This window comes from Neofelis nebulosa, chromosome 17 (genome assembly GCF_028018385.1).
Source record: "Neofelis nebulosa isolate mNeoNeb1 chromosome 17, mNeoNeb1.pri, whole genome shotgun sequence".
In the NCBI taxonomy this organism is placed as follows: domain Eukaryota; kingdom Metazoa; phylum Chordata; class Mammalia; order Carnivora; family Felidae; genus Neofelis; species Neofelis nebulosa.
The window spans coordinates 14265081-14288990 of NC_080798.1; the positions used below are offsets into that span (position 1 = coordinate 14265081).

The 23910-nt window shown below is 52.6% G+C and overlaps 3 protein-coding genes and 1 long non-coding RNA gene across 11 annotated transcripts; 2 read left to right on the forward strand and 2 right to left on the reverse strand.

Annotated features, from left to right (window-relative positions):
* The first annotated feature begins 4 nt into the window (after window positions 1–4).
* Window positions 5–4152, forward strand: LOC131499992 (uncharacterized). The gene is made up of 3 exons (XR_009256133.1): window positions 5–116; window positions 372–501; window positions 3710–4152. It is a non-coding gene; the product is annotated as an uncharacterized LOC131499992 (long non-coding RNA).
* MIA (MIA SH3 domain containing) lies at window positions 743–2584 on the reverse strand. Its single transcript, XM_058708622.1, has 4 exons — window positions 2219–2584; window positions 1994–2127; window positions 1151–1261; window positions 743–839 (listed from the first exon to the last, which is right to left on the reverse strand). Exons 1-4 carry the CDS (start codon window positions 2343–2345, stop codon window positions 816–818), a joined length of 396 nt encoding a protein of 131 aa, XP_058564605.1. The 5' UTR covers window positions 2346–2584; the 3' UTR covers window positions 743–815.
* A 2400-nt stretch (window positions 4153–6552) lies between the features above and the next one.
* Window positions 6553–17235, reverse strand: SNRPA (small nuclear ribonucleoprotein polypeptide A). 2 transcript variants are annotated; one of them, XM_058709515.1, is made up of 7 exons: window positions 17103–17235; window positions 16557–16651; window positions 13424–13596; window positions 10571–10750; window positions 8605–8778; window positions 8065–8153; window positions 6553–6934 (listed from the first exon to the last, which is right to left on the reverse strand). In XM_058709515.1, the coding sequence occupies exons 2-7, from the start codon at window positions 16627–16629 to the stop codon at window positions 6775–6777; spliced, it is 849 nt and encodes a 282-aa protein (XP_058565498.1). In that variant the 5' UTR covers window positions 16630–16651; window positions 17103–17235; the 3' UTR covers window positions 6553–6774. The 2 variants fall into 2 exon arrangements, with proteins under 2 accessions (XP_058565498.1, XP_058565499.1); XM_058709516.1 differs by lacking the exon at window positions 17103–17235 and adding an exon at window positions 16996–17071.
* Window positions 17236–17481: 246 nt separating this feature from the next.
* On the forward strand, window positions 17482–23837 carry ACTMAP (actin maturation protease). Of its 7 annotated transcripts, none has more exons than XM_058709509.1 (8): window positions 17482–17750; window positions 19331–19368; window positions 20152–20261; window positions 20803–20871; window positions 21358–21482; window positions 21793–21922; window positions 22014–22084; window positions 22858–23837. In XM_058709509.1, the coding sequence occupies exons 3-8, from the start codon at window positions 20254–20256 to the stop codon at window positions 23193–23195; spliced, it is 741 nt and encodes a 246-aa protein (XP_058565492.1). In that variant the 5' UTR covers window positions 17482–17750; window positions 19331–19368; window positions 20152–20253; the 3' UTR covers window positions 23196–23837. The 7 variants fall into 7 exon arrangements, with proteins under 7 accessions (XP_058565492.1, XP_058565495.1, XP_058565494.1 ...); XM_058709510.1 differs by lacking the exon at window positions 17482–17750 and adding an exon at window positions 18472–18552; XM_058709512.1 differs by lacking the exon at window positions 20152–20261.
* The last annotated feature ends 73 nt before the right edge of the window (window positions 23838–23910 follow it).

Genomic DNA, 23910 nt, shown 5'->3' on the forward strand with positions numbered 1-23910 from the left:
GATTGGCGAACTCGACGGCCAGGAGGCGGGACAAAAAGCACGGATTGGCGGCGTGAGAGGGGGACGTGCCGAGGGAGGCGGGACTAAGACGAGCGATTGGCTGAGCAAGTGGGAAGGTACCGTACGGAGGTGCTTAGCCGAGCTGAGAAACGGATTTGGTCAGGAGTACGGGTGCAGAGTCGAGACTCCAGATTGGGTAGGAGCGGACCTGGGGGCGGGGACACAGCTGCAAAGAAGGGGCATGGGCAGAATTGACAGAAAGACCCCGAAGAAGAGCCGGTAATGAGCTGGCAAGGGCTCTTTCTGACCTCAAAGGCAAGGATGAAAATTGCGGGAATACGCGCCGGCTAACCTCCCACCTCCCTTTTCAGATGATCTTCCATGAAAACCTCTATTCTGCGATTTATGTCCTCCTCATGGTCCGATTGGCTCATTCCCAATAGTTCAACTCCCTTCCATTGGTCTAGAAAGGACACTACAACCCGCAACCGGGATGTTCAGGTTATTCCACCTTCTCATTTGCTTGTGTGTGATATCTAAGCTTAGGTGCCCACCTCCAGTACCCAGCTTGGAGCAAAGAGCTTTTAGTGAGTGGAACTCTGCCTAGCAACCACTGACGTTACCACAGTCAGTGGGTTGACTGGCCAAATTCAGAAACCTGGGGAAACATTTCCTTTGTTACCCAGCCCCCCAACCCACCCCCCCTCCGCCGCCCCCACATAAAGACCACAGAGACCCACAGTTTGCACTTGGCTGATATATTTGCATAAAGCCGGGAAGGAAAAAAACCCAGCAGGGACAGTGGTAGGCTGAACTCACTGGCAGTAGAAATCCCATTTCTGAAAAAGAGAAAGGGAAAACAGTGGGGAGAAAACCAGCGGTCACACCACAAAGGATCTAGCGGTTTTAGCAAAAGCTGTAGCAGCAGGGGCCAGGTTTGGCCAAACACATGCTATGCAAATTAGCCCAGAGCCCTCTAATCTGCACCGCTCAACCTGACATAGACTTAGAAATCCCTCTGCATTTTACAGATGAGAAAACCAAGGCACACAGCTAGGCAGCCGGGGAGCCAAGGGTAGGAGGATCATTGCCCATCATCACAACCCAAGAGTCCCCCCTCCAGATCCCTGCCAGCCCCCAAGAGACTCACATCTGTCTTCACATCAATTTTGCCAGGTTTCAGGGTCTGGTCTTCACGTACGACACTACTGGGGAAATAGCCCAGACGAGCAACTAAATCTCCATAGTAATCTCCCTGAACCTGGGGAGGAAGAATTAAAAGCCAGGGTCCAGAAAGATGGCATACTTATTCCTGCTGAAGACCTTTGTACATTTTTTCTTCCTGGTCTCCAGATGGCTGGCTCCATCCTTGTCACTCAGATCTCAGCCTCGAGGCACTGTGTGGATGCCCTCCCTGACCCCCTGATGTAGTCACCCAAGTCTGTACTAATTCTCAAAGGAGCATATATTTGCTGATGTTTTTTGATGGCTTGTCCCTTTCCATTAGAATTAAAGGGATCATTCGCTGTTCTTTCTTCAGTGTCCGTAAGAGACTAGCACCATATACTGGGGCGCCTGGGTGGCGCAGTCGGTTAAGCGTCCGACTTCAGCCAGGTCACGATCTCGCGGTCCGTGAGTTCGAGCCCCGCGTCAGGCTCTGGGCTGATGGCTTGGAGCCTGGAGCCTGTTTCCGATTCTGTGTCTCCCTCTCTCTCTGCCCCTCCCCCGTTCATGCTGTGTCTCTCTCTGTCCCAAAAATAAATAAAAAACGTTGAAAAAAAAATTAAAAAAAAAAAAAAAAAAGAGACTAGCACCATATAGTTAGTTCATGCCCTATAATTGCTCAACAAATTAAAAATCAAGATCACAATACCCCCTCCCCCTGCCAAACTATTTCAGTCCACCGCTTCAAATTTTCCCTTTAGGTGGAAAATTAGGGTGTACTCCCACCCCAGCCCCATACCCTTTCCTCTTCTGTTCTCCCAAGACTCACGCTGCCTCCCCAGAAGAGCCGCCCTCGGCCCTTCAGCTTGGAGAAGACGTACACGACTTGGCCCCTGTGTATGGTCAGGAAACGGCAGTCGGGGGCCACGTAGTCTTGCAGGGCCACAGCCATGGAGATGGGGTCTGGGGGAGGAATAGAAGAGAATCACAGCACCCTCCACACAGGCTGGCAATCCAAGCCCCCAGTCCTCCACCCCCACCCCCCAACTCTTACAGCTGCATTCCTCATCAGCACACAGCTTGCGGTCAGCCAGCTTGGGCATGGCGCGACCCCCGACACTAGGCCCTGAGAAGGCAGACAGCAAAATGATGACACCGAGGAACACTGGCGACCCAGCCATTGTGGACTGTGAGCAAGAGAGTGGCCAGGGTGGAAGTGGGGTCTCCAGTTTCCTCCTGCCCTCCCTCTCCCCAGCAGCACAAGGAAACTTGTGTTCTTGGTCTCGTCTCCGCCCTTAACCAGTCCCAAATTTCATCCACACCACCTAGAGGCTGCTACCCAGCCAGAACCATTTCAAGGACAGGGTGAGGGCTGCCCGCCCAAGGAAATACCCAAATAGGCCCAAAGCAGCCCAGGCCACTCCAGGTGCCAGCCACCCCCCGACAACCAGAGGCCCGGACAGGCAGGTTGAGATATTCGATTCCATCTTGAGTCCACTTGGGTACCTGGGCCCCTCCGAGAACAGCAACAGGGAGCCGGTACGGAAAACTACCTTGGAATTTCCTGTAAAGGACATAACAAGGCAGCCCTTTGATTCCCAGGAACAGCCCCCACTCCGAAGGACCAAGTATTACATGCCAGGCCTTACTTAGGCTAGGCAACGCTCTACCATAACCACTATTTACCCTCACAAGCCACTTCCCGAATGGGTGACCTGGGCTCAGCTATTTCTCCTCGCTTTTCTCCTCTGTAAAATAGGGACAATGAAAGCTAGCAGTCCTTTAAAGAGCACTCACCACATACATTTTTATTAACTCAAATGGACACTCTCCATCACCTCAAGAAGGCTGTTATAACCCCACTCAACATGGAAATGGCAGTGAGGAGCCTTAAGAAACTGGCCAGCAAGCAGAGGGGCCAGATTGGGGTCCAGGCCCATACCCGTCACTTACTCAGCGTGGAGTTGTCAGTTGTCAAGAGAAAGCGGTGGGAGATTTGAACTCAGGTCTCAACCTCTAAAACTGCCCTTCAAATAGATCCACGGACCAAGATCATTCTCCTGAGTGGCCATCTCTGTCCTCAGGCATTCTCACCTTTGGCCTCAAGTCCAAACTTCCATGAGGGGGAAGTAGATTGGGCGCATGTGGGCATGGGGATGGGGAAGAATCCACGTGGCGCGAAGCCTGGACTGAAGCTATCTCTATGCACCCAACACCCATCACCACAACCATGGGAGAAACCGCTGTGCTCAAATGTCCCCTCAAATAACTGGCTTTCCTTGATCACCCAGGACCGTTCCCCAGCCCTTCTGCCCCACCACCCCCGTCGTTTGTACCAAAAGTGTTTGCAGTTAGCTCATCTGTTTCACTCACCACTGCATGTCCTGTCCCAAGAACAGTATCTAGCACATGCCAGGTACTCGGCAAGCATGTGCTGAATTTATGGTGTTTACTAAGTGCCTGGCAGTGGGTGTGCGTGTTGGGGGCAGTGGCGAGTACCGACAATACCACAGTATTAACCTACAGGAATTCTCCCCTCACACAGGAAGAAAATGAACCTTAGAGTGGGGACATCAACGACACAAGGGAGCAGCTAAGCAGTCCACCAGGCAGACGACAGAAACCAGGACCCGCTGATCACAGAACCTGTGGTCACCAGTGTGGTGGGCGAGGTGTTTGCATTTGTCTACAATACTTGCCTCTTAGTGAAGACAATCCCCTTCCCCTTTCAGATCCTACGAGCACAAAGACTGTATTTGGTGCTGTGAAGTCTTCGCTGCAAATGCTGATGTTCCTCTTTAATAGAAAGAGCAGAGAAGTACCTGGGGGAAGCTCAGTCGGTTCAGCATCTGACTCTTGAGTTTGGCTCAGGTCATGATCTCATGGTTTGTGAGCTCAAAGACTGCATTGGGCCTCTGTGCTGACAGCACAGAGCATGCTTGGGATTCTCTCCCCCTCTCTCTCAAGATAAATAAACATATAAATAAGTGAAAAAAATTTTTTTTTTAATTTTTTTTTTTTCAACATTTTTTATTTATTTTTGGGACAGAGAGAGACAGAGCATGAACGGGGGAGGGGCAGAGAGAGAGGGAGACACAGAATCAGAAACAGGCTCCAGGCTCCGAGCCATCAGCCCAGAGCCTGACGCGGGGCTCGAACTCACGGACCGCGAGATCGTGACCTGGCTGAAGTCGGACGCTTAACCGACTGCGCCACCCAGGCGCCCCTAAATAAGTGAAAATTTAAAAAGAGCAAAGCAGAAGCAGGCTTGGGCTTAGAGCCTTTGCAGAAGATATCCAAACAGAACATTGTCTTCCTGTATTTATTTTTGTGGTCAATTTTCTACTTCTGGCAAAGGATTTCATTTTTCTATCTATATGGCATGAAGAAGGGTCTTAAGCGATTTATGTATGTTTTTTAGTCAATTACAAATTTCCGGGGGTGGGGGTGGGGGTGGGGGTGGGGATCTGGGTGGCTCAGGCTCAGGTCATGATCTCACGGTTTGTCAGTTCGAGCCCCACATCAGGCTCTATGTGGACAGCTCAGAGCCTGGAGCCTGCTTCGGATTCTGTGTCTCCCTCTCTCTCTGCCCTCCCCTGCTCGCACTGTCTCTCTCTCTCTCAAAAATAAATAATAAAACATTAAAAAAAAAGTTTCCAGGAGTTGGGTGCCTGGGTGGCTCAGTTGGTTAAATGTCCCACTTTGGCTCAAGTCATGATCTCATGATTCATGAGTGAGAGCCCTCAATCAGGCTCGATGCTGTCAGCGCAGAGGCCACTTCAGATCCTTCCCCCGCCCCCCCACCTCTTTGCCCTTCCCGTACTCACACACGTATGTGATATATGTATGTATGTATGTATGTATGTGTGTGTGTGTGTGTGTGTGTGTGTATTTATACACACACACATACATACATACTTTTAAAAATTTTCCAGATCAGGGCACCTGGGTGGCTCAGTCCATTATGTTTCCAAGTCTTGATTTTGGTTCAGGTCACGATCTCATGGTTGTGAGATTGAGCCCTGCATCAGGCTCCATGCTGGGCGTGGAGACTGCTTGAGATTCTCTCTCCCCCTTGGGGCACCTGGGTGGCTCAGTCAGTCAAGCGTCCGACTTCAGCTCAGGTGACAGTCTCATGGTTCGTGAGTTCAAGCCCCACATTGGGCTCTCTGTTGTCAGCATGGAGCCAGTTTCGGATCCTCTGTCCCCCTCTCTGTCTGCCCCTCCCCACCATGCTCTCTCAAAAGTAAACAAACATTAAAAAAAAAAAAAAGATTCTCTCTTCCTCTCCCTCTGCCCCCCTGCCCTTCCTGTGCTCTCTCTCTCTCAAAAGTAAAACAAAATTCCAGATCAAGGGTGTGAGGGACTACTAAGGAAGGTCCCCATTCGATCTCCCTTCCATTCATAGTTTCAGTTAGATTACACGACTGTCCAACCGGAAACTACATTTCCTAGACCTTCCGCTGCCGCCAGGGCACTGGAGCCAGAGCTGGTTTAGTCACCTGCCCCAGGCTCCTGGCTGGAGGGGAGCCGGCAGGGAAGATCAGCAGTGTTTGACGGGGCCACACCCCTTGTGCCATGTGGGATGGGCAGTTCCATCAGCTGCAGTGGCACCTTCCTGGACTCCAGACTGCAGCTCAGTCACAGGTTGCAAACCTGAACTCAAGTGTCCCCAACCCAGGCTGCCACTCCTACTATTCTTCCAATGAGTTCCTGAGTACCCTGCTCCCATCCTTTTCTTCCTGAAGTATCTAGCATGGTTTTTGGGGGACTGCTGCTATGACAGAAAGCATTTTTGTGAAGATTTGAAAAAGGTGAAGAAAAACCTCTTTCTTGGGGCACCAGGGTGGCTCAGTCGGTTAAGCGACCAACTTCAGCTGAGGTTATGATCTCGCGGTTCGTGAGTTCGAGCTCTGCATCAGGCTCTGTGCTGACAGCTTGGAGCCTGGAGCCTGCTTTAGATTCTGTGTCGTCTTCTCTCTGCCTCCCCTGTTTGCACTCTGTCTCTCTCTCTCTCTCTCTCTCTCAAAAATAAACATTAAAAAACAAGAAAGAAAAACCTCTTAACACTCCATCATGTTAGAAAAAAACATATAAATCTATAAAATGAATAGTGTATCCTTAAAGGTAGCATCCTTGTGCAGTACACAACCTGCCCAACTGTACATGGCAGCCTAGGTTTCAATTTCCTGCTCTGAATGCTGATGGAGACAAAATAGAAATTTTCCCAAAGTAGTAAAGGTAACTGAAACTGAGACAAAGTTATACCCTATTCTGTGTTTTCCCAAGGTTGCAAACCCCAATACCCTGAGAGGTCCAAACACCCAGAATATTCTGATGTGTGAGAAAGGGAGGCACAGAGAACAAGAAAATAAAAACGACAAATGGTTGTGAAAAACCAAACCTCAAAAAAACCACTTTAATTCCGACCTAACAGCACCAGGTGCAATGTCTGGGGACAGACTCTGGGTACAATGCTGTGTGGCGACCACTCACTCACACACGGCTCTGAGAAAGCCCCCGAGGGGGGACTTACCTTCAGGGGGCTGAGCCAAGGGGGGAAGGGGTGGCCCCAGAACAGGGGGCAGGGGCAGGCAGGGGAAAAAGGTGCTACTTCTTGGCAAAGGAGATCTTCATGGCATTGTTCTGGGTGATCTTGAAGCCCTGCAGGGCATCACGAGCAGCCCCTGCCTGTACCTCATTGTCAAACTCCACGAATGCAATATCATGCCGCCCGGGGACCAGTCGGACCTCCTTGAAGCCAGGGAACCTGAAAGAAGGGACAGACCTCAGGTATCCAGACTTGGCATCTCCTTCTAACGTTTTGGTATCTGGAGCGTAGAGGCCAGGGATGTTGCTAAGCATCCTACAAAGCACAGGATGCTCCCAGTAACAAAGGACTATCCAGCCCCAAATATGCAAAACGCTACATCGAGGAACCCTAACACAAACAGGTACACACAACATAAGCATATCGTTTAAGGAAATACTTTATGAACACCTATGCAACCATAAATAACCTAAACCAAGAAACAGGACACTGCCGCCATGTCCTTCGTCGATCATAACCCACCCACCCCATTCCAGAAACAAACACCACCCTTTTTATGATCGGCTGTTTTTCTCCATTCCCTCTTCTCTGCCCTACCTTCCTTCCCCATTAGGCAACCATCTTCAAGTTTACTAGGCATCCTTTCTTCTGCCGCTATTCTTACAAAATACCTATCGCTTGGGGCGCCTGGGTGGCTCAGTTGGTTAAGCGCCCAACTCTTGATTGCGACTCAGGTCATGATCTCACGATTTGAGTTTGGGCCCCGCCTGGGGCTCTGTGCTGACAGCTCGGATCCTGAAGCCTGCTTCAGATTCTGTGCCCCCCCACCTTCCCCGCTTGTGCACGCGCTCTCTCAAAATAAACTTAAAAAAAAAAAAAAAGAAGTTCTTTAGAATGTAAGATCATAAGCAGGGCCACCAGGTGAGCACACACTCCCCTTCCTTCACTAACTAGTGAACAGTTTGTGCGATAGCCACAGTGGCCTACACCCCGGCACCAAGATTTTAAATATCCCCACCGCCAGCAAATGCAGTTCGAGTTGCCAATTATGGCCGATCCAGCCAGTGCTCCATGCCACCTCATGGCTGTTTTTTGTGCACCTTGCATTTCTGACTCAGAGGCTGGAAAGACGAAGCCCAGAACCTTGACTCCCCCACCCCTCACAAAAGTGGAGGAAGGTCCAGCATGCTCAGCTACTGCTTCCTCCGTTTTTGCCTCCAGTCACTGTCCTGCCTGCAAATCCCCAGCGGGCTCAAGGCTCCACCTGCACAACCCCGAGACTGGTCCCCATGGCGCCATCTCCTGGCCATCGCCCATGGGGCCCCTGCCCAGCTACCGGCCCCACTTACTGGTTGAAAAGCATGGACAGCATGAGCTCGTTGGTCTCCTCGGGCAGGTTGGTGAGGAACAAGATGTGATTTGGTGGATTTTCGGAAAGCTGCAAGGACGTCAACAGACCCCGTGAGTCTAGTGGGGACTTACCACTTACCGCCTTCCCATTTCCCACCCCCTGCCCCACTGGAGTTCCTTCCGGTCCTTCGCCTGACACACCTGATGTTGCCTGTCAACACTGCCTTGCCCCCATGGGACGATAAGCCACAAAGAGCACTGCTGTATCCATTAGCAGGTGCTGAGCAGAAGTTCACCAAATCAATCTAGGTTCTGGCCACCACTCTAGCCTCACCCTGCCTTTCCAAAGTTCTTCCAATAAACATACCAATCCCTCTCTACCCCAGGGCCTGGCCCCACTGCCATATCCTTATTCTTGTCATCTAATGGCACCTCCTCCGGGGGGCCTGCCCGGATCACCCACCCTAAAACAGCACCCCCACCCATCCCTCTCTAGTCCCGTGTTCTGTTTGTATGAGACCCCAGAAGTAGACACTTACAGGCTGGGCAGGTGGCATCTGCCCCGGCATAAGTTGCTGGGGGGGCATGGCCCCTGGTGGGATCTGGCCCGGCGCCAGGCCTGGAGGCGGGATCATGCCAGGCGGTGGCATGTACGGAGGCTGGCCCGGCATGTGGTGCATGATGCGGGGTGCCTGAGTCATCGGGGGCATGCCCTGCAGAGAGAGGGAGGCAGGACTGAGCGGGGCGGCTGACGGGCAGGAGACAGGTTTGGGGTCAGCAGGAGGCAGAGAGAAGAGGTCATCAGAAGAAACCCTGGGTGTGAAAGACAACAGGGAGAAAGACCCAGATTGGGAAAGAGGTGAAAAAGGGACCTATAGAGACAAAGGTCACCCAAAGGGAAATGGATGGAGCAAACCAGACCCAAGCTTCAAGGGCAAACTCAAGCCAGAAAGTTAAAAAAAATTTTTTTTCTAACATAAAAAAAACCAGTCAACGTGACCTAACTTTGTTTATCAATATAGGAGCAGAAAAAAAAAAAAGAATACTGGAAAAAATCAAATGCTGACAACTGTTAACAAAAGGAGTGAAAAGAAACGCTAGAATGAGCAAGCTGTACTTTTCCTTCCAAAAATAAACTTCAAGGCAAAAAAAAGGGACCTGCAGAAAAAAGAACACAGTGCAAGGCAGAGGTGGACAGGGACAGTCGGGGCAGAAGCAGAAAGAGACGGGAGAGGTGGTGGCAAAGGGGGAGAAGGGAGCCAGTCTGAGGGCACACAACTCATGCACCCAGGGGAGATACCCAGGGAAGGCACCCCGGGGAGGTGGGGCTGCTAGAGTTGAAATCACAGCTGCAGACAAAAAAAAGGTGGACAAAAAGCTGGGTGCAGAAGAGGAGAGTGAGTAAGAACAGGGAAGCTGGGCAGTGACGCCGACACCGTTGCCGATGCCAGACAAAAGGGGAGCTGGCGTGGGTAAAAGTAGGACAAATACAGGGTGATCCGGTCAGAAAAGCCAACGTGGAGGCTCAGAAATAAGGAGTAGATGCAATTCATCTATCCTACTAGGGGCTTTCTCGATTTCTGTTTAGAAAACAGGACGGCTCTACTTTTTGTGGCCTCACAAAGGTCCCAAAGAGATTTTCCTGTTTCCTTCTAGAATCTTTTTTGTTCTAAGCTGTCACACTGAGGTCTCTAATTCACCTCAAGTTAACTGATACAGTTGAGGCAGAACTAATTCTTTGCCTTACAGATACCCAGTTGGCCCAGCACCATTTACCAGTTAAAAAAAAAAAAAAAAAAAAAAAGGCCTTTCACTACTGGACCCCAGTGGTAACTTCATAGGCGAAACAGACTGCCAGCGCCTTCCCAAAATTCCTGTTAGCATTCTGATTGCAACTGTGTTGAGTTTTAGACCAATGTGGAGAACTGACATCTCAACAAGTCTTGAGTCTCACATCCATTTGTTGAATTCATCTCCCACTTCTCTCAGCGAGATTCTGTTGTTTTGGTGGGGGGTTCTACACACCTTCCGTTGGATTTACTCCCGAGCTCTTTTTCAGTTTGGAGTCTACTTCTTTGGTGCTAGCACACGGAAATAAAACTTCTTCCGTACCGACCTTATGTCTGGTGGCCCTGCTAAATTAAATTCGCTAATCCAGAAAAAGTTGATGCGTGGCTTCCTCTGGATTTTCTGCACAGGCATTAACTTAAAAGACACAGGCAGCAGGATCAAGGTCAAGGGGAGGAAAAAAAAAACAAAAAACAAAGGACTGAGACACAGAGAGAGATCCTGACAAAGCTGGGCAAGCAAGGAGGCATTTCTAAGTGCAGACACCATTACACAGGTGTTTAATCCCTGAGACAGGCGCACAATCTCTAGAAGGAAATGAAGGAGGGGGGGTGTGAATGCCCAAGGGGAGACCCCTACACATACACTGTGCCCATAAGCCAGGCCATGAGGAAGGCCTGTTGGGGGAAAGAGCAGTATCCCTGGGCTCTGGCTTACCGGGACAGGCCCCTGGACAGCCCCCACCACGGGGGCGGCTGCCCCACCCTGCACGGCCTTCTTAGCAGCTGGGGTCTCCTGGCTCTTGGGCTTCCTCTTCTCCCGCTTGCGGTCCCGCTCCACAAAGGTGCCCTTCATCTTGGCAATGATATCTGAGTCAGTCTTGGCATACTGAATGCGCTGCCAAATAGAGAGCAGAAGGGTGAAGAATGTAGATTTATTTCAAGGCCAAATGGCCCGGGTACAAGAGCAGACCTTCCCAGTCACTCCGAGAGCCATGTTACAGAAATCACCAGCCTCAACATTCTCATCTGTAAAATGGGGACTGTGGTATTTCCCATTCGAAAGGATGAGTCTAAGGACTAAATGAGCTGAAGTGCTTTGAAGAGTAGCTGGCATGTAGTTCGGTCACTGGGTGTTGAAGGGAAAATGGGACAGTCCTGGGCATCGGGCCAAAGGCAGAAAGCCTGAGGAAAAAAAGGGCAACACAGGAACACTGTGCAAGGGGGTTCCGGTCACACCACAGTTTAGACTCCCAGGCTAATAAATCTCAACCTCAATAGTCTATGGATAACCTAGACTCTGTGGGTACAGCAATGAGCCTATCAAAAGGCCCCTGCCCTCATGCTGTAATTCACTGAGGAAGACACAATGAAAAAAGATTAAAAAGTGAACTGGAGGGGCGCCTGGGTGGCTTAGTCGGTTAAGCATCTGACTTCAGCTCAGGTCATGATCTCACGGTGCGTGGGTTCGAGCCCCGCGTAGGGCTCTGTGCTGACAGCTCAGAGCCAGGAGCCTGCTTCTGATTCTGTATCCCACCACCCCTGCACCTCTCCCGCTCATGCAGTCTCTCTCTCAAAAATAAACATTAAAAAAAAAGAAAGTGAACTGGAGAAGTGGATGGGAAGTGTTGAAAAAACTGAAAATTTCAGGGGCGCCTGGTGGGCTTAGTCTGTAGAGCATGGGACTCTCAATCTCAGGGTCAGGAGTTCAAGTCCCACATAGGGTGTGAAACCTACTTTAAAAAAAAAAAAAAAAAGATTAAGAATTGAAAATTTCATGGGGCGCCTGAGTGGCTCAGTTGGTTGAATGTCCAACTCTGGATTTCAGCTCAGGTCATGACGTCGTTTATGAGATCGAGCCTGGTGTTGGGGTCTGGAGACCGCGGAACTTGCTTGGGATTCTCACTCCCTTTCTGCTCCTCCCAGGCTTGTAGGTACACATGTGCTTATGCTCCCTCACTCAAAATAAATAAATGTTTAAAAAAAAAAAAATTTTAGATGTGGCCAGGAAAGGCCTCAATGATGTGACCCTGGTGTAGAGACAGAGGAATGGAGGGAAAGAGCCTTCTAGCAAAGGACCAGCAGAGTGAAGGTGTGCAGTGTGTTCAAGGAAAGGCAAGATCAACGCAGACTAGGAGGGAGGAGATAAGATCACAGAGGCATCGGAGGAACTCTGGAGACCTTGGTGAAACTTGGCTTTTTTTTTTCCTGAGAAAGCTGGGAGCCATGGAGTGTCATAAGCAGGGAGTGATGAGACTTCACTGGTGTGCTGGAAGAAACGCTGTGGCTGCGGCACAGAGAACAGCCTGTGGGGAGCAGGGGTCAGAGCAGAGACCAGGTCAGCAGCAGGGGAGGGGTGAGGAGTGGGCAGCGGTAGATATTTTGAAGGTAGGGTTGACAGGCTCCCCGACAGAGCTCACTGGTGCTTGAGTGTTTGATATGGTCCAAGGGGTGATTTGGGAAGCAGAGCAGGGAGGAGGATCAAATAAGATCGTGGTCTTTATACTTCAAAAACTAATTTCTAGCTGCTCCAGAAAAACATCAGAAGATGTGGCCAAGTCTGGGCTCCCACGCCCAGAGAAAACAGCAGGCAAATCAGTGCCCCCTCCCAACATGGAGGGGAGGGTTCCAGGCTACCCCACGGCCCCCAGGGCCCGCTGTCTTCCACAGGAGGCGATCTGCCTGGGACCTGGACACCTGAGCATTGCTTTCCCTACCCAAGGGAGTAGGTTCAGGGAGGCATATTCCAATCAGATGTAACTCAAACACTGGTTAAGAGGGACAAGGGGAAAGGCCCCAGGAACCAAAGATGTCTGCCAGTGATGTGGCAGGAATTCTAGTTCAGGGCGGGCACTTTAAGCCATTCTTCACCTCCCAGAAGGCAGCCCCCACCCCGGCCGGCCACTTAGTCTCCTGAACACCTGCAACCCACCCGATTCTCCCCATTCACGACCCCCCGCGCTGGTCCTGGCCCAAACCCTCACACCTGGGAAGCTGACCCAGCCTCCCCTAACCTCCCCCCTCAAATCCATTCTCCCAACGGCCAGAGGCAACTCCCTAAACCCTTCCATGGCTCCCCACCACCCGCAGAGTCAAGTCCACTTGCAAGACAAACTCTGGCCCCTGGGCCTGACTTCTGACTTGCTCTCCAGGCCATACTCTGCCCCCACTCCCACCCTTTCGCTCCAGCCAAACAGACTTGACCCACTTTCCTAATGTTCTCGGTTATCTAACGCTTTCTCCCCTGCTTCCCCCAGCTAGTCTTTCTCCTTGGAGTCTCAAATCCAGAAAGCCTTCCCTGAACCCCTGGACTGGGTAAGGTGCCTCCTCTAAGCTCTCCAAGCTCTGGGCACCTCCCCCATCCCAGCCCTGACACTTCTAACAGGTCACCATCTGGGGGCACTGTGTGTCCTCCACCCCCACCCCAGTACAAAGAACAGTGAATGCTGACAAACAGCAAGAGGGACTGCCGACTTTAGGAGACTGGACGGCGGGAGACGGGAGGCCCAGACCCATCCAGTCTGCCACAGCACCACGGTGCGCGCACACCCTCCACACCCACAGCGCTCACCATGGGCTTGTCGTAGAAGGGGAAGCCCTGCATGGAGCGCAGGGCGTTGGTGGCGCTGCTGACCTCCTTGAAGATGACAAAGGCCTGGCCCCTCATCTTCAGGCTTCGGGAAACCAGGATATCCAGGATCTGGCCAAACTGGGAGAAGATGGCGTACAGGGACTTCTTCAGCTCTGCAGGGGGAGGAAGGAAAGCACCCGTGGGTGACTGGAGGTCTTGGTACCTTGTCCTGGGGGTTGAGTTCCTTTTCCAGAGCCAGGCACGGCCCAGAATGGACACCATCAGCCAAAGGCCACGGTGCCACAGGTCTGGAACCCCCAAGAGGCAGCAACACCAGCAGCGGCCAAGAATCACTGGGACGGGTCGTGTGCGCTCCCCTGTGTGCACGGACAGTACTGGTACCTGCCTCCCGGGGCTGTCGCATAAAGTACAGGAGCCACACGTAACAAAGGGCACACGGTAAATGCTCGATACACATGAGCATTCTTTTCTTTGTCACCGGCACCTTGACCCAGGCCTGTGTGACGTGGCCCTGGCCAACATCTCCAATATCATCCCCCCACACTCCACCCCTCTCCCGTTATCTCTAGCCGCACTGGCCTCACAGCCCTTTCTCAGGCCGGTACACATGTGTGGCCTCAGGACCTTTGCGCTGGATGTTGCCTCCACGGCAAAGACCTTTCTCCTTCTGGTCACCCAGGTCTCAGTAAAAGTGTTCCCACCACAGAGACCTTCCCCGACCACCCTGTCTAAATAAATGCCACCTACTGTCGCTCTCTCCACTCCTTGCACCTAACTGCTTTTCCCTCCCGGCATTTCCCACCTCCTGACGTCACGCTGGCTAACCTGCCGTTTAGCTATCCTGAAGAGCCACAAGCCTCTCCACTGTTTACTGCAGTACCCCCATGCTCAGTGCAGGCTGTAGCACCCACGCTTCTCCAAAAACAGTTGCATGAATAACAATACCACTAAATGTCTTTTTACGGAAAGAACTTCACTAAATTCTTACAACCGCTTCCTGAGGCAGCAACTGTAATGGTCTCACTTTTTTAATAATGTGGAAATAGGCTCTCAGAGGATTTGTCACTGGCTCAACAGGAGTGTCCTGAAGGTACCGGGAAGAGCCTTAGAGAGCTGGGATGGGGGCCAGGACCCAAGTCCATCTGAACCCAAGGCCACCATAGATCACTAACAAACTGCCATACCTAACAGAATATAATACCAGGGCCACTGGGTGGCTCAGTCGGTTGAGCATCTGACTTCAGCCCAGGTCATGATCCCACAGTTTGTGAGTTCGTGAGTTTGAGCCCCGCTTCAGGCTCTGTGTTGACAGCTCGGCACCTGGAGCCTGCTTTGAATTCTGTCTCCCTCTCTCTCCGCCCCTCCCCTGCTCATGCTCGGTCTCTCTCTCAAAAATAAAATGTTAAAAGAAAAAAATTTCAAACAGAAAAGGCACCCGAGCTGAAGATGCTTGCTGAAAGACTAGGTGAGGAAAGAAAAGAAAATTCAGGAGAGGGTGGGGTCAAGAGGGAAGTAAAAGGTGTTCTGGCGCAGTCAGCCAAAAATTCTGCTGACACCATTTCTGGTGTTGGTCTCCATCCGCCACACCCGTGAACCCAGTTTGGGGCTCGGCCATTCCCCCGGACTCTGGGCCTCTCTCTTTCCCTTCTCTCCTGCCCACTCAAGTTCACCCTCCACACATCGTGTCCCTCGCCTGGCTCCCAGATGCCTCAGGACAAAGTCTATGGGCCTATCCTCCCACAAGATCCCATGAGCTATCAGCGCACTGCTCACTGGAAGGTTCTGAGTCCCAAGCCTCAGTCACACACAACTACTTGGTAGTTTCCAGAATAGCCTGGGCTCTCTTTTGCCCCTAGACACCATCATATGTTGGTCCAGGTTCAGAACGCTCTTCTCCCTCACATCATATATACTGTTTCTTCAACCTGGAAGGCTTTTCCAAGACATCTCCTCTTCTACAAATGGGAACAAATGCCTCTATCTAGATGCTCAAACCCAGTCCTGATCACTCTGGTTGTGCTTCCCAATCATGGCCCTGGCGACTCTGGGCTATCACTGTCTGGAAGCAGGTCTGTCTTTCCCAATGGAATATGGCTCCATGAAGGCAAAACGGGGAATGTCTGTCACCGGGTGTTTTCCCAGCATCATAGAGAATTGGCTGAGCATGATACTCTAGGAGCATATAAGGAATTTATGTGGCTTGTTTTGCTTTCTTCAACAGTAACTTTATTGGTAACCTCAAAACTTAATCCCAGCAAGCTCCAGTGGTTCTCCCAACAATTTTCTTAAGGTGATAATAAGAGCTAAGTTCCATCCAGCCCATACTAACTGCCAGGTACCATAAAAGTCAACACCGTTTGGATGTTTAGCTAATTTAATCCACGTAACATCCACGCAAAGAAAATATTAGGACTTTGCTCAATTTTCAAATATAGAAAATAAGGTTCAATCAAGGTGATAATGTCAAAAATCGAGTTCTTAAGCAGAATTCCGTAGTGGTAGCCTCAACCACTTTACCTTGCTGCATGACCCTGGGCAAATCACATCGTGCCTGAGCCTGTCTCCTCATCTGAGAAACAGGAGTAATAGCTCCTTCCTGAAGGTTTGTTGTTGAAAATTTACTGTAACAGAGATTTACATACCAGTACCTGGTAACAATGTTAGCCATCGTTACTATGATCTCATTTTCTTTTTGAAATTAAAACCTATCCATTGTGGGCGGATCGGGGAGAACAAACACCACAGTGACCAAGACAATCCCAGAGCTTACCCTCATGCTCACATAACAGCCCAGAGCAATCAGGGCTTGAGCGGGAGATGTCCAGGGCCTACGGGAAGTCAGAGGCAGGCACCCGAGGGGAAAGAGGATGGGGAAAGCTTCTTGGAGGCGTCCTGTGAGCTGAAGCCTTGAAGGATGGACAGTGACCAAGTTGATGGCCAAGCTGATAAGATGAACTGAAGGAGTGTTAGAGACACAGAATGCAGCGTGGGCAAAGGCTCAAGGATTAACCCTAACAGTTTGGCTGGCTAGAGAAAGGGAAGGAAGAGAAGTGAATGCTGGAGATGGAAGAGTGCGAGGTAACCTGGAATCTGGACTATCCTGAGAACTCACCATCCTTCTTGATCTTCTCGTTGAGGTTGTTGATATAAATAGTGTGGTTGGGGCGGGTCTCGGGAACTGCCATGGAGAGAGGTGCCGAGGTAGAGCTGAAAGAAGGAAAAAGGTTAACTTCAGCCCTGGGTTTCTCCGAATCCTTTGCCCCAAAGCGGGCTTAACGGGCTGCTCAGGGATCTTCCTTTCACGAGGAAGCCAGGAGAGGCGGGAAGGAGGCAGAGATTGGAAAACAAAGCGAAAGCAGGACACGGCTCCGCCTCCCCGCGTGGGAAATCTCGAGAGGTTTACTACGAGTCCCAGGATGCTCTACGCGAACCAGTAGGCGGAGCGTCCTAAGTGGCAACTCCCATAGGCCCAAGAGCTCAAAGGGCGGCCCAGGAGAAAAAGTGCGAATGTAAGAGCCAGTTAAGGAGAGACAACTCCGCGGCGCCCTAACCTCGCGCAGCGGGAAAATAGTTTCTCCACAGGAGGCACGGGAAAGCCCAGGCGCCAAGCGCTCCGCCCGCCCGGCGTAGATGGCCGCCTGCACCCCAGATTACTCACCAACAGAGGCGCAGCTCACGCAAGTGTCGCCTCCTACGTTTCTGAGAGCCGACTGTAAAGGCTTCCTCTCCTGGTCCCGCCCTTGTCTTTCTGCAAGCCAATCCCGTGCCGAAACTCAGCAGTTTAACCAATCAGAGTAATCCTCGCCCCTTCGCCCAAAACTTGCCAATCAAAACGACATTTGGGTTCCCGCCTCGGCCGAAAACGCCCCACCGGACCCGCCCCTGGGGGGTCCACGGACCAATCAGTGAAGGCCGAGCCCCCTCACGCGCTTCTTGCCAATGGAGAAGCCGCTCGCGCTTCAGTCTCTTCCGGGGGCAGTCCTTTGATAGCTTCTCCTCTCCCCCACCGCCATGTCTTCTCTCGTCACGTGACGCCACTGGGCCGGACATGGATCGCGAGTACTACCACGTGATATGGGAAAAAATGTGTGCTGCGGCCACCATTTTGCTGGAAGAGGAGGAGCGTTTTATTTTCAGGCTCCACTACCTATCCCGGCGGTGTTGCGGCTCACAACGTCCTCCGATCCCTGAACCTTCCCCAGCCCACGGGACTTTTCCTTTTGCGCTCTGATTCCAGGACCTTCTCTACGACTAAGCCATTCTCCCTGCCGGGTGTCCTTTTGATCTCTTGACCTCTGATTCAAAGGTCAGCTTGAAGGTTCCGAACTCGGGCCTGGAATGTGAGGGGTTACAGAGCCTAAATTCCCTAGTCTCTAGCCCTGGGCCCCGAAGTCCCACCCCGTAGGGCCTCGCCCCAGGTCCTATCCTTCGTTTTCCCAAAACTGACTCCCGAGTTTCCAGACCTGGCCCGGGATGATACCGTAACTTTTACTAAATTACCCTCCTTGAGCCTGGCAAAGCAACCCCAAACCACAAATCTATTCCCGGATAAAAGACCACTCCCTGTTAACTGTTAGATCTCTGATGATACGGGTCAGCCTAACCCCTGCTCCCCTAGTTCCACATGTCAGTCCTGATCCTTTTAATCCCACTGCTCGGCACCCAAGTTCTGGAACTCCGCTGTAAAACCTTCAGAACTTCCATCCCTGCGATTAACTCATTTTAGAGGATCCATCCCTCTCCCATCCTCAAATCTTCCAGGCTATGCATGCCGTAGGAGACCCAAAAATGAGTTCTCCATGCTCTCCTCCCCTAGAGCCCCCAGCCCCTTCTCCAGGAATCCCTGTTCCCCAAGGACCCATCACTCCACCTCTTTCTCTGCCCCCAAACCTGCCCAATTTACCTTTGCTGCCCCCTGCCTCGAGTCTCCAGGCCCCTATTCCCCCACCACCCCCATTGCCGCCTCCACCCGCCGTTGGGGGGCCGGCTCCCCCTCATGTCTTCGGTCTAGAGAAGAGCCAGCTCCTGAAGGAGGCTTTAGAGAAGGCCGGCCCAGTCCCCAGGAGCAGAGATGACGTGAAGAGGCTCCTGAAGCTGCAGAAGGACCGGTAGGGTCTCACCGAACCACCTGTCCGCAGATCACTTCTGCCATCTCCTCTTGGGGTTTCCCATTTCCTCAAGGTCAAACAGCCTGAGTGCTTCAGCCCCCTACTTAGACCTGTTCAGTGGTGTACCTTCACCAAAGAAGAGAGATCCTGCCCTCACAGGCACCTAGTCCAGCAGCAGAGACAGATCCCTCCCTCACCAGTGACAGAGCTGTAATGAGGGAGTCCTGAGGGATCACAAGGCCAAGGCTGGCGGGGGAGGTGTTAGTGGGGCCTGCCTGGAGAAGGGGACCCCTGAGATCTATCCTGTAGGTGCAGGGGTATGCGATGAGGGGAGTAAACAAACTGTTCAGAGGTGCGGGCTGAAATGGAAAGGTGTTCTTTTCAGGCATCTGCAAATATTTCTTTAACAGGATGGTGGGGGGCAGGTAGTAAACATGGGGTTCCACAGGTGGACCGGAGCCAGATCACACAGAGCACGAGAGCCACGTGGAGGAAGGTGGACTCTCCTGAGGGCACCGGGGAGCCATTGAGGGGCTTTGCACAGAGAGGGAGGCTACCTGAGGGGAGTAGGGATGGTAAGACAGTCAGGGGGCCCAAGAGACCCAGGCAGGAGGGGGCTAGACCTGGCCTTGAGGCTGTGGTGGGTGAGCCGATACAATGAGTTACTCAGACCCGTGGAAGAAATCCCCAGCTCTCTAGATAAGTTTATAATCTGTTCTAAATGCCCTAACCAAAGGGAGGCAAGTGTAATGCAAGTAACAATCACCCGTTATTCCAGGTCTGCCGTTTATCAGGCCCTGTGCTAAGTGTTCTTAGGTATGTACTTTATCCTCTCAGTGATTCTTTGAAATAGGAACTATGATGTCATTTTCCATATAAAGAAACGGAGGCTCAAGAAGGTGAAGTCACTTAGCCAAAGAGCTTAGAAGAGGTAGAGCCCAATTTGCATTCAGGCGGCTTTTAACCACTGTGCTGTGATAACACCTTTCATCCGGAGGGTGCCCCAAACTGGGAACCAGGAGCTTTAGGTTCCCCCCCACAACCCCAGTCTTGCTCTTGGAACAGAAATACTGTCTAAGCAAGTTGCCCTTCCCCTCCTGAGCCCTGGGGCAAGATCGGGATCAAAATTTTCGGAGTGGCCCCCCCCAAGGGTGGGGCTGGGCAGGCCTGCGAGGGCTCATTAGCAGGGTGATCTCTTAGGCCGTGAGCATGTTGTTACCTGTTTCTACTCTAGGCTGAGTTAAGGAATCTTCATCCCTATTTGACAGGCACGGGAAGGGAGAAAAAAATCGCAGGAAGCGTTTAGGTATAGAGACACCTCTTTGAGAAATGTTCTCTAATTAGTCCATTTTTCTGGCTCCTAGTTGCAAGGCTTTTACACGTCTGTCCTTTGCTCCTTCAATAACAGAGAAGGAGCAGGGAGGGAGCAGAAGGTGGAAGAAGGGTTCCCACTGAGCAGATGAGGAACACTGAGGCCCGGGAAGGGAGAGGTGTCTCCTCAGGGGAGAAGGAAGTCTTCATCAGAGCCTGGAGCTGCCCTCAGGCTTTAGGACAGCCAGGCCGGGCGCCTTTCACCACCCCTCAACACCACTGTTGCAGGATTTTTTGCCACAATACCCGGGGTTTATTGTCTCGCAGCTTCGAAGAGTGAAGAGGTGGACACAAAATGAGCAGCAGGCAAAAAGTTTACTGGAGTATAAGATGAGAAAGTAAGAATAGTACGAAAGTGCTCTTTGCAGAGGGGACCTTTGAAAGTGAACGCCCAAGGACTCTAGGCAAGGGTCCTTGTTTTCTAAGGTTCTGGTCACCCTCCCCCCCCCCCCACCTTCCGCCTTGTTCCTTCTCAGGTTATTGGCTGGACAACTCTAGGTGCTGGGTTGTCCACTCCTGATTGGCTCGTTTCCATTGTAAGAGGTGGTCTATGGCCCCACCGTTCCTTGTGGGTTGTAAGACTTTAGGGTCTGATATTTAGTCGGGTCTTTTGTCAAATTCCTGAGGGAGTAGGTAGTGTCTGTTAACATTCTTAAGAGGAGCCTTACCCCCAGGGGGGTGGGGGGGGGTTGCTGTGGTCAGACACTCCCAGCATTGTGCCAAAATATGTCTCTCCCCACCCAGGGACCTCAGGTCCTAATCCTTTCCCTCTCTGCCTGTTTTATCCTATTTTTTTCCAATCATAACTGTTGACAGGCAGACCTCAAGGGGGGACCGAGGAGCTGGTTCCCCTGTGACCTGAGCGCGGCTCTTATTCAGTTTCAGAAGTGACTTGCAGTGGATCCTCTTCTGTGCCGACCTGCCCTCCCTCATCCAGGAAGGCCCTCAGTACGTGCCCTGATCTGGGACCCCAACCCCTGTCTGCCTTTGCTGTGCTTCCAGAGAACCTATCTGTAGGGTAGGGGGTGTGGGTTCATCCCAGCCCGCATGAGGCAAGGAGGAGGGGTGGGAAAGGGGGAACTTGAGGGGGCGGGGGTCCAGGGCGCATGCGGAGTAAACTGCTGGAATGGATGAGCAAGTAAGCAAGTGAACGGTCTTCATCTCTGACTCCGCTTCTTCCGCACCTCCTCCTCCTGAAAGCCCAGGTGACTTTCCCCACCCTCCCATTGTCCCTGCAGCCCTCCAGCCCTGGCCACAGGCCATGGTCTCCCTCTCCCCCAGGAAGAGGGAATTGAGGTCTCCCCACCGGGCCTGGGAGAAGGAGGGAAACCCCCAGTGCAGTAGACCTGTTCCCCACACTCCAGCTTCCGGGACAGAGAGGGCCCAGTAAAGACCCGACTTAGGGGTTCAGGGACTGGGCTTGTCTCTCTCCAGGTGTGGGCTGGTGGCCTTGTGGATGGCAGGCACGCTCCTGGCACCGCCCAGCGGCATCCCCCTGGAGAGACTTGTGCAGATGGCCGTGGACAGAGGCTACACGGCCCAGGGAGAGATGTTCTCCGGTGAGTTGGGTGCAGAAGGGTCGCAAGCCAGGCGTGCAAGGAGACCCCGTTCCGTTCTTCAGGCCCTTCTCCCCACCCAGTAGAGTGTTGTGAGTTGGACTCTGGAAACCGGATGTCTTCATTCCCCCGCCCAGCTCTGCCACCTCCTGCCAAGTGGCTGTGGACACGCAGCTTGCCGTCTCTGTGCCTCATTTTCTGCATTTGTACAAAGAGGTGGCGGTTATGGTGACGATTAAAGGCGCCGATCCTCAGTTAGCCCGTGGCTTGGAGCCAGGCACATGGTGATCCTTCTGTCTGTGTCGTCCTGCAGTGGCCAACATGGGGAAGCTGGCCCAGGAGGCACTGGGCTGCCAGGCTGAGCTGCTCTGCGGTGGCCTGGGTGGTCCCAACAGAGACCGTGTCCTGCAGCACCTCGTCTCCGGACATCCCTTGCTCATCCCGTATCCCAGGGCCTAGAAGGGAGCTGGGTGGGGATGGGGAAGGGTCGTTCCCAGGACCACACCGCAGCTTTGGCCTTAACCCCAGTGGCAGCTACGACGAGGACTTCAACCACGAGCCGTGTCAGAGGAAGGGCTACAAGGCCCACTGGGCAGTGAGCACAGGTGGGTCTTCCCTCCCGCATCCCTGTATGCTCACCCTGGATGTCCCTAGCCCCCATCACCCCTACACTCTCACCCTTATGCTGGCATTTCACTCATACTTGAGGCAGGGACTGGGGCTGGGCTGTCCCTGTCCCAGCAGGGTACTCAGCAGGGACCTGGCAGGGAGCAGGTGACTCAGTATCTGCCAGTCACCGTTTCTGTAAACAGAAGCTCAGAGCATAGACTTTAGAATCAAACAGGACTCCAGGTCTGGTCCAGCCACTTCCAGGCTCTGTGACTCTGGGCTTCCATTTCTCCGTCTGGAAATCAGGATGACAGTGGGCAAAGTACATAAAATCTGAACAACACAGGCACATTGCTCATGTCAGTAAACAGCGATCGGCCTGGTCATTCCCAGCTGCCTACAAGAAGGCTGATTCGCACATTAGGTGGCCTGGATTGAGGCTCCCCCCATGCCGGGGTCTGTGGCCTCGAGGGCTCCACTGAGCATTGTTTTTGTTTTTTGTTTTTTTCACTAGACAGCAGGAGAGGATCGGGTGATGATGCTTGCTCTGTTTAATGCCACCTCCCCTCCCTGTGCTACTAGGCTGTAGGAGGCGGGACTTAAAAAAGCCTGGAGCCTAGAGCCAGATACCCTGGGTCAGTCCCAGCCCAGCTGTGTGCCCATGGCCCACTGACTTCTCTGTAATGTGGTGTGAGGGTGGTACCATGCCTACCCTGAAGGGCTACGGCGGGGAGCTCACTCCAGCTCACAGCCTCTGCTCTCCTCCCAGGGGTCCTGCTGGGGACGCAGGCTGTGCCAGGCCTCGGCTATTCTGAGGACCCCGAGCTGCCAGGTCTGTTCCACCCGGTGCCCACCACAGCCCGCCAGCCACCATCCCTGCCAGAGGAAGGTTCCCCAGGAGCCGTCTACCTTCTCTCCAAGCAGGGCAAGAGTTGGCATTACCAGCTGTGGGACTACGACCAGGTCCGGGATAGCAACCTGCAGCTGACAGACTTCTCGCCCTCGCGGGCCGCTGATGGCCGGGCATACGTGGTGCCCGCTGGAGGGGTGCGGGCCGGCCTCTGTGGCCAGGCCCTGCTCCTCAGCCCGAAGGACTCCAGCTGCTAGCCTGCTGCATCCCTGAGCCGGGTGACAGGGCCCCCGGCCACAGCTCGGCTCTGTCACCATTTGAAGAGTGCCCCAGTGTCCTTTTTCCAACAGCCGTGGGAGTGGGCTCTGTTCCTGAGGACCTCCAGCCAGAGATCCTCCATGCAGAGGCCCCCTCCCACTCCCCGTATGTCTCCTTCTCCCACACTCGCCCCCGGTAGTAAGCTCCTACTGTGTGGCTGGGGGCAAAGCCAGGAGCAGCTAGACAAGCTCCCTGTCCAGGAAAGACACTGACCACAGGTCAACCCGCAGGTCCCATCTGTCCCACCTGAATGTTGCATCCAGCCATTTTTCACTGGTGACCATCCTCCTCTCTCTGGACTGGAGCCTCCTCACTAGACCCTTTGCTGCCCCCCAGTCTGTTCCCATGGAGCCTAGGAAGCCTTGCTTTTTAAAATGCAAACCAGGGGCGCCTGGGTGGCTCAGTCGGTTGAGCGTCCGACTTTAGCCCAGGTCATGATCTCACAGTTCGCGAGTTCAAGCCCTGCATCAGGCTCTGAGCCTGCTTGGGATTCTGTGTCTCCCTCTCTCTCTGCCCCTCCCCTGCTCATGCCCTGTCTCTGTCTCAAAAAGTAAATAAAAACATTAAAAAAAATGTTTAAATGCAAACCAGGGGGGCAAACCAGCCTGGGTGGCTCAGTCCATTGAATATTCCACTTCAGCTTAGGTCATGATC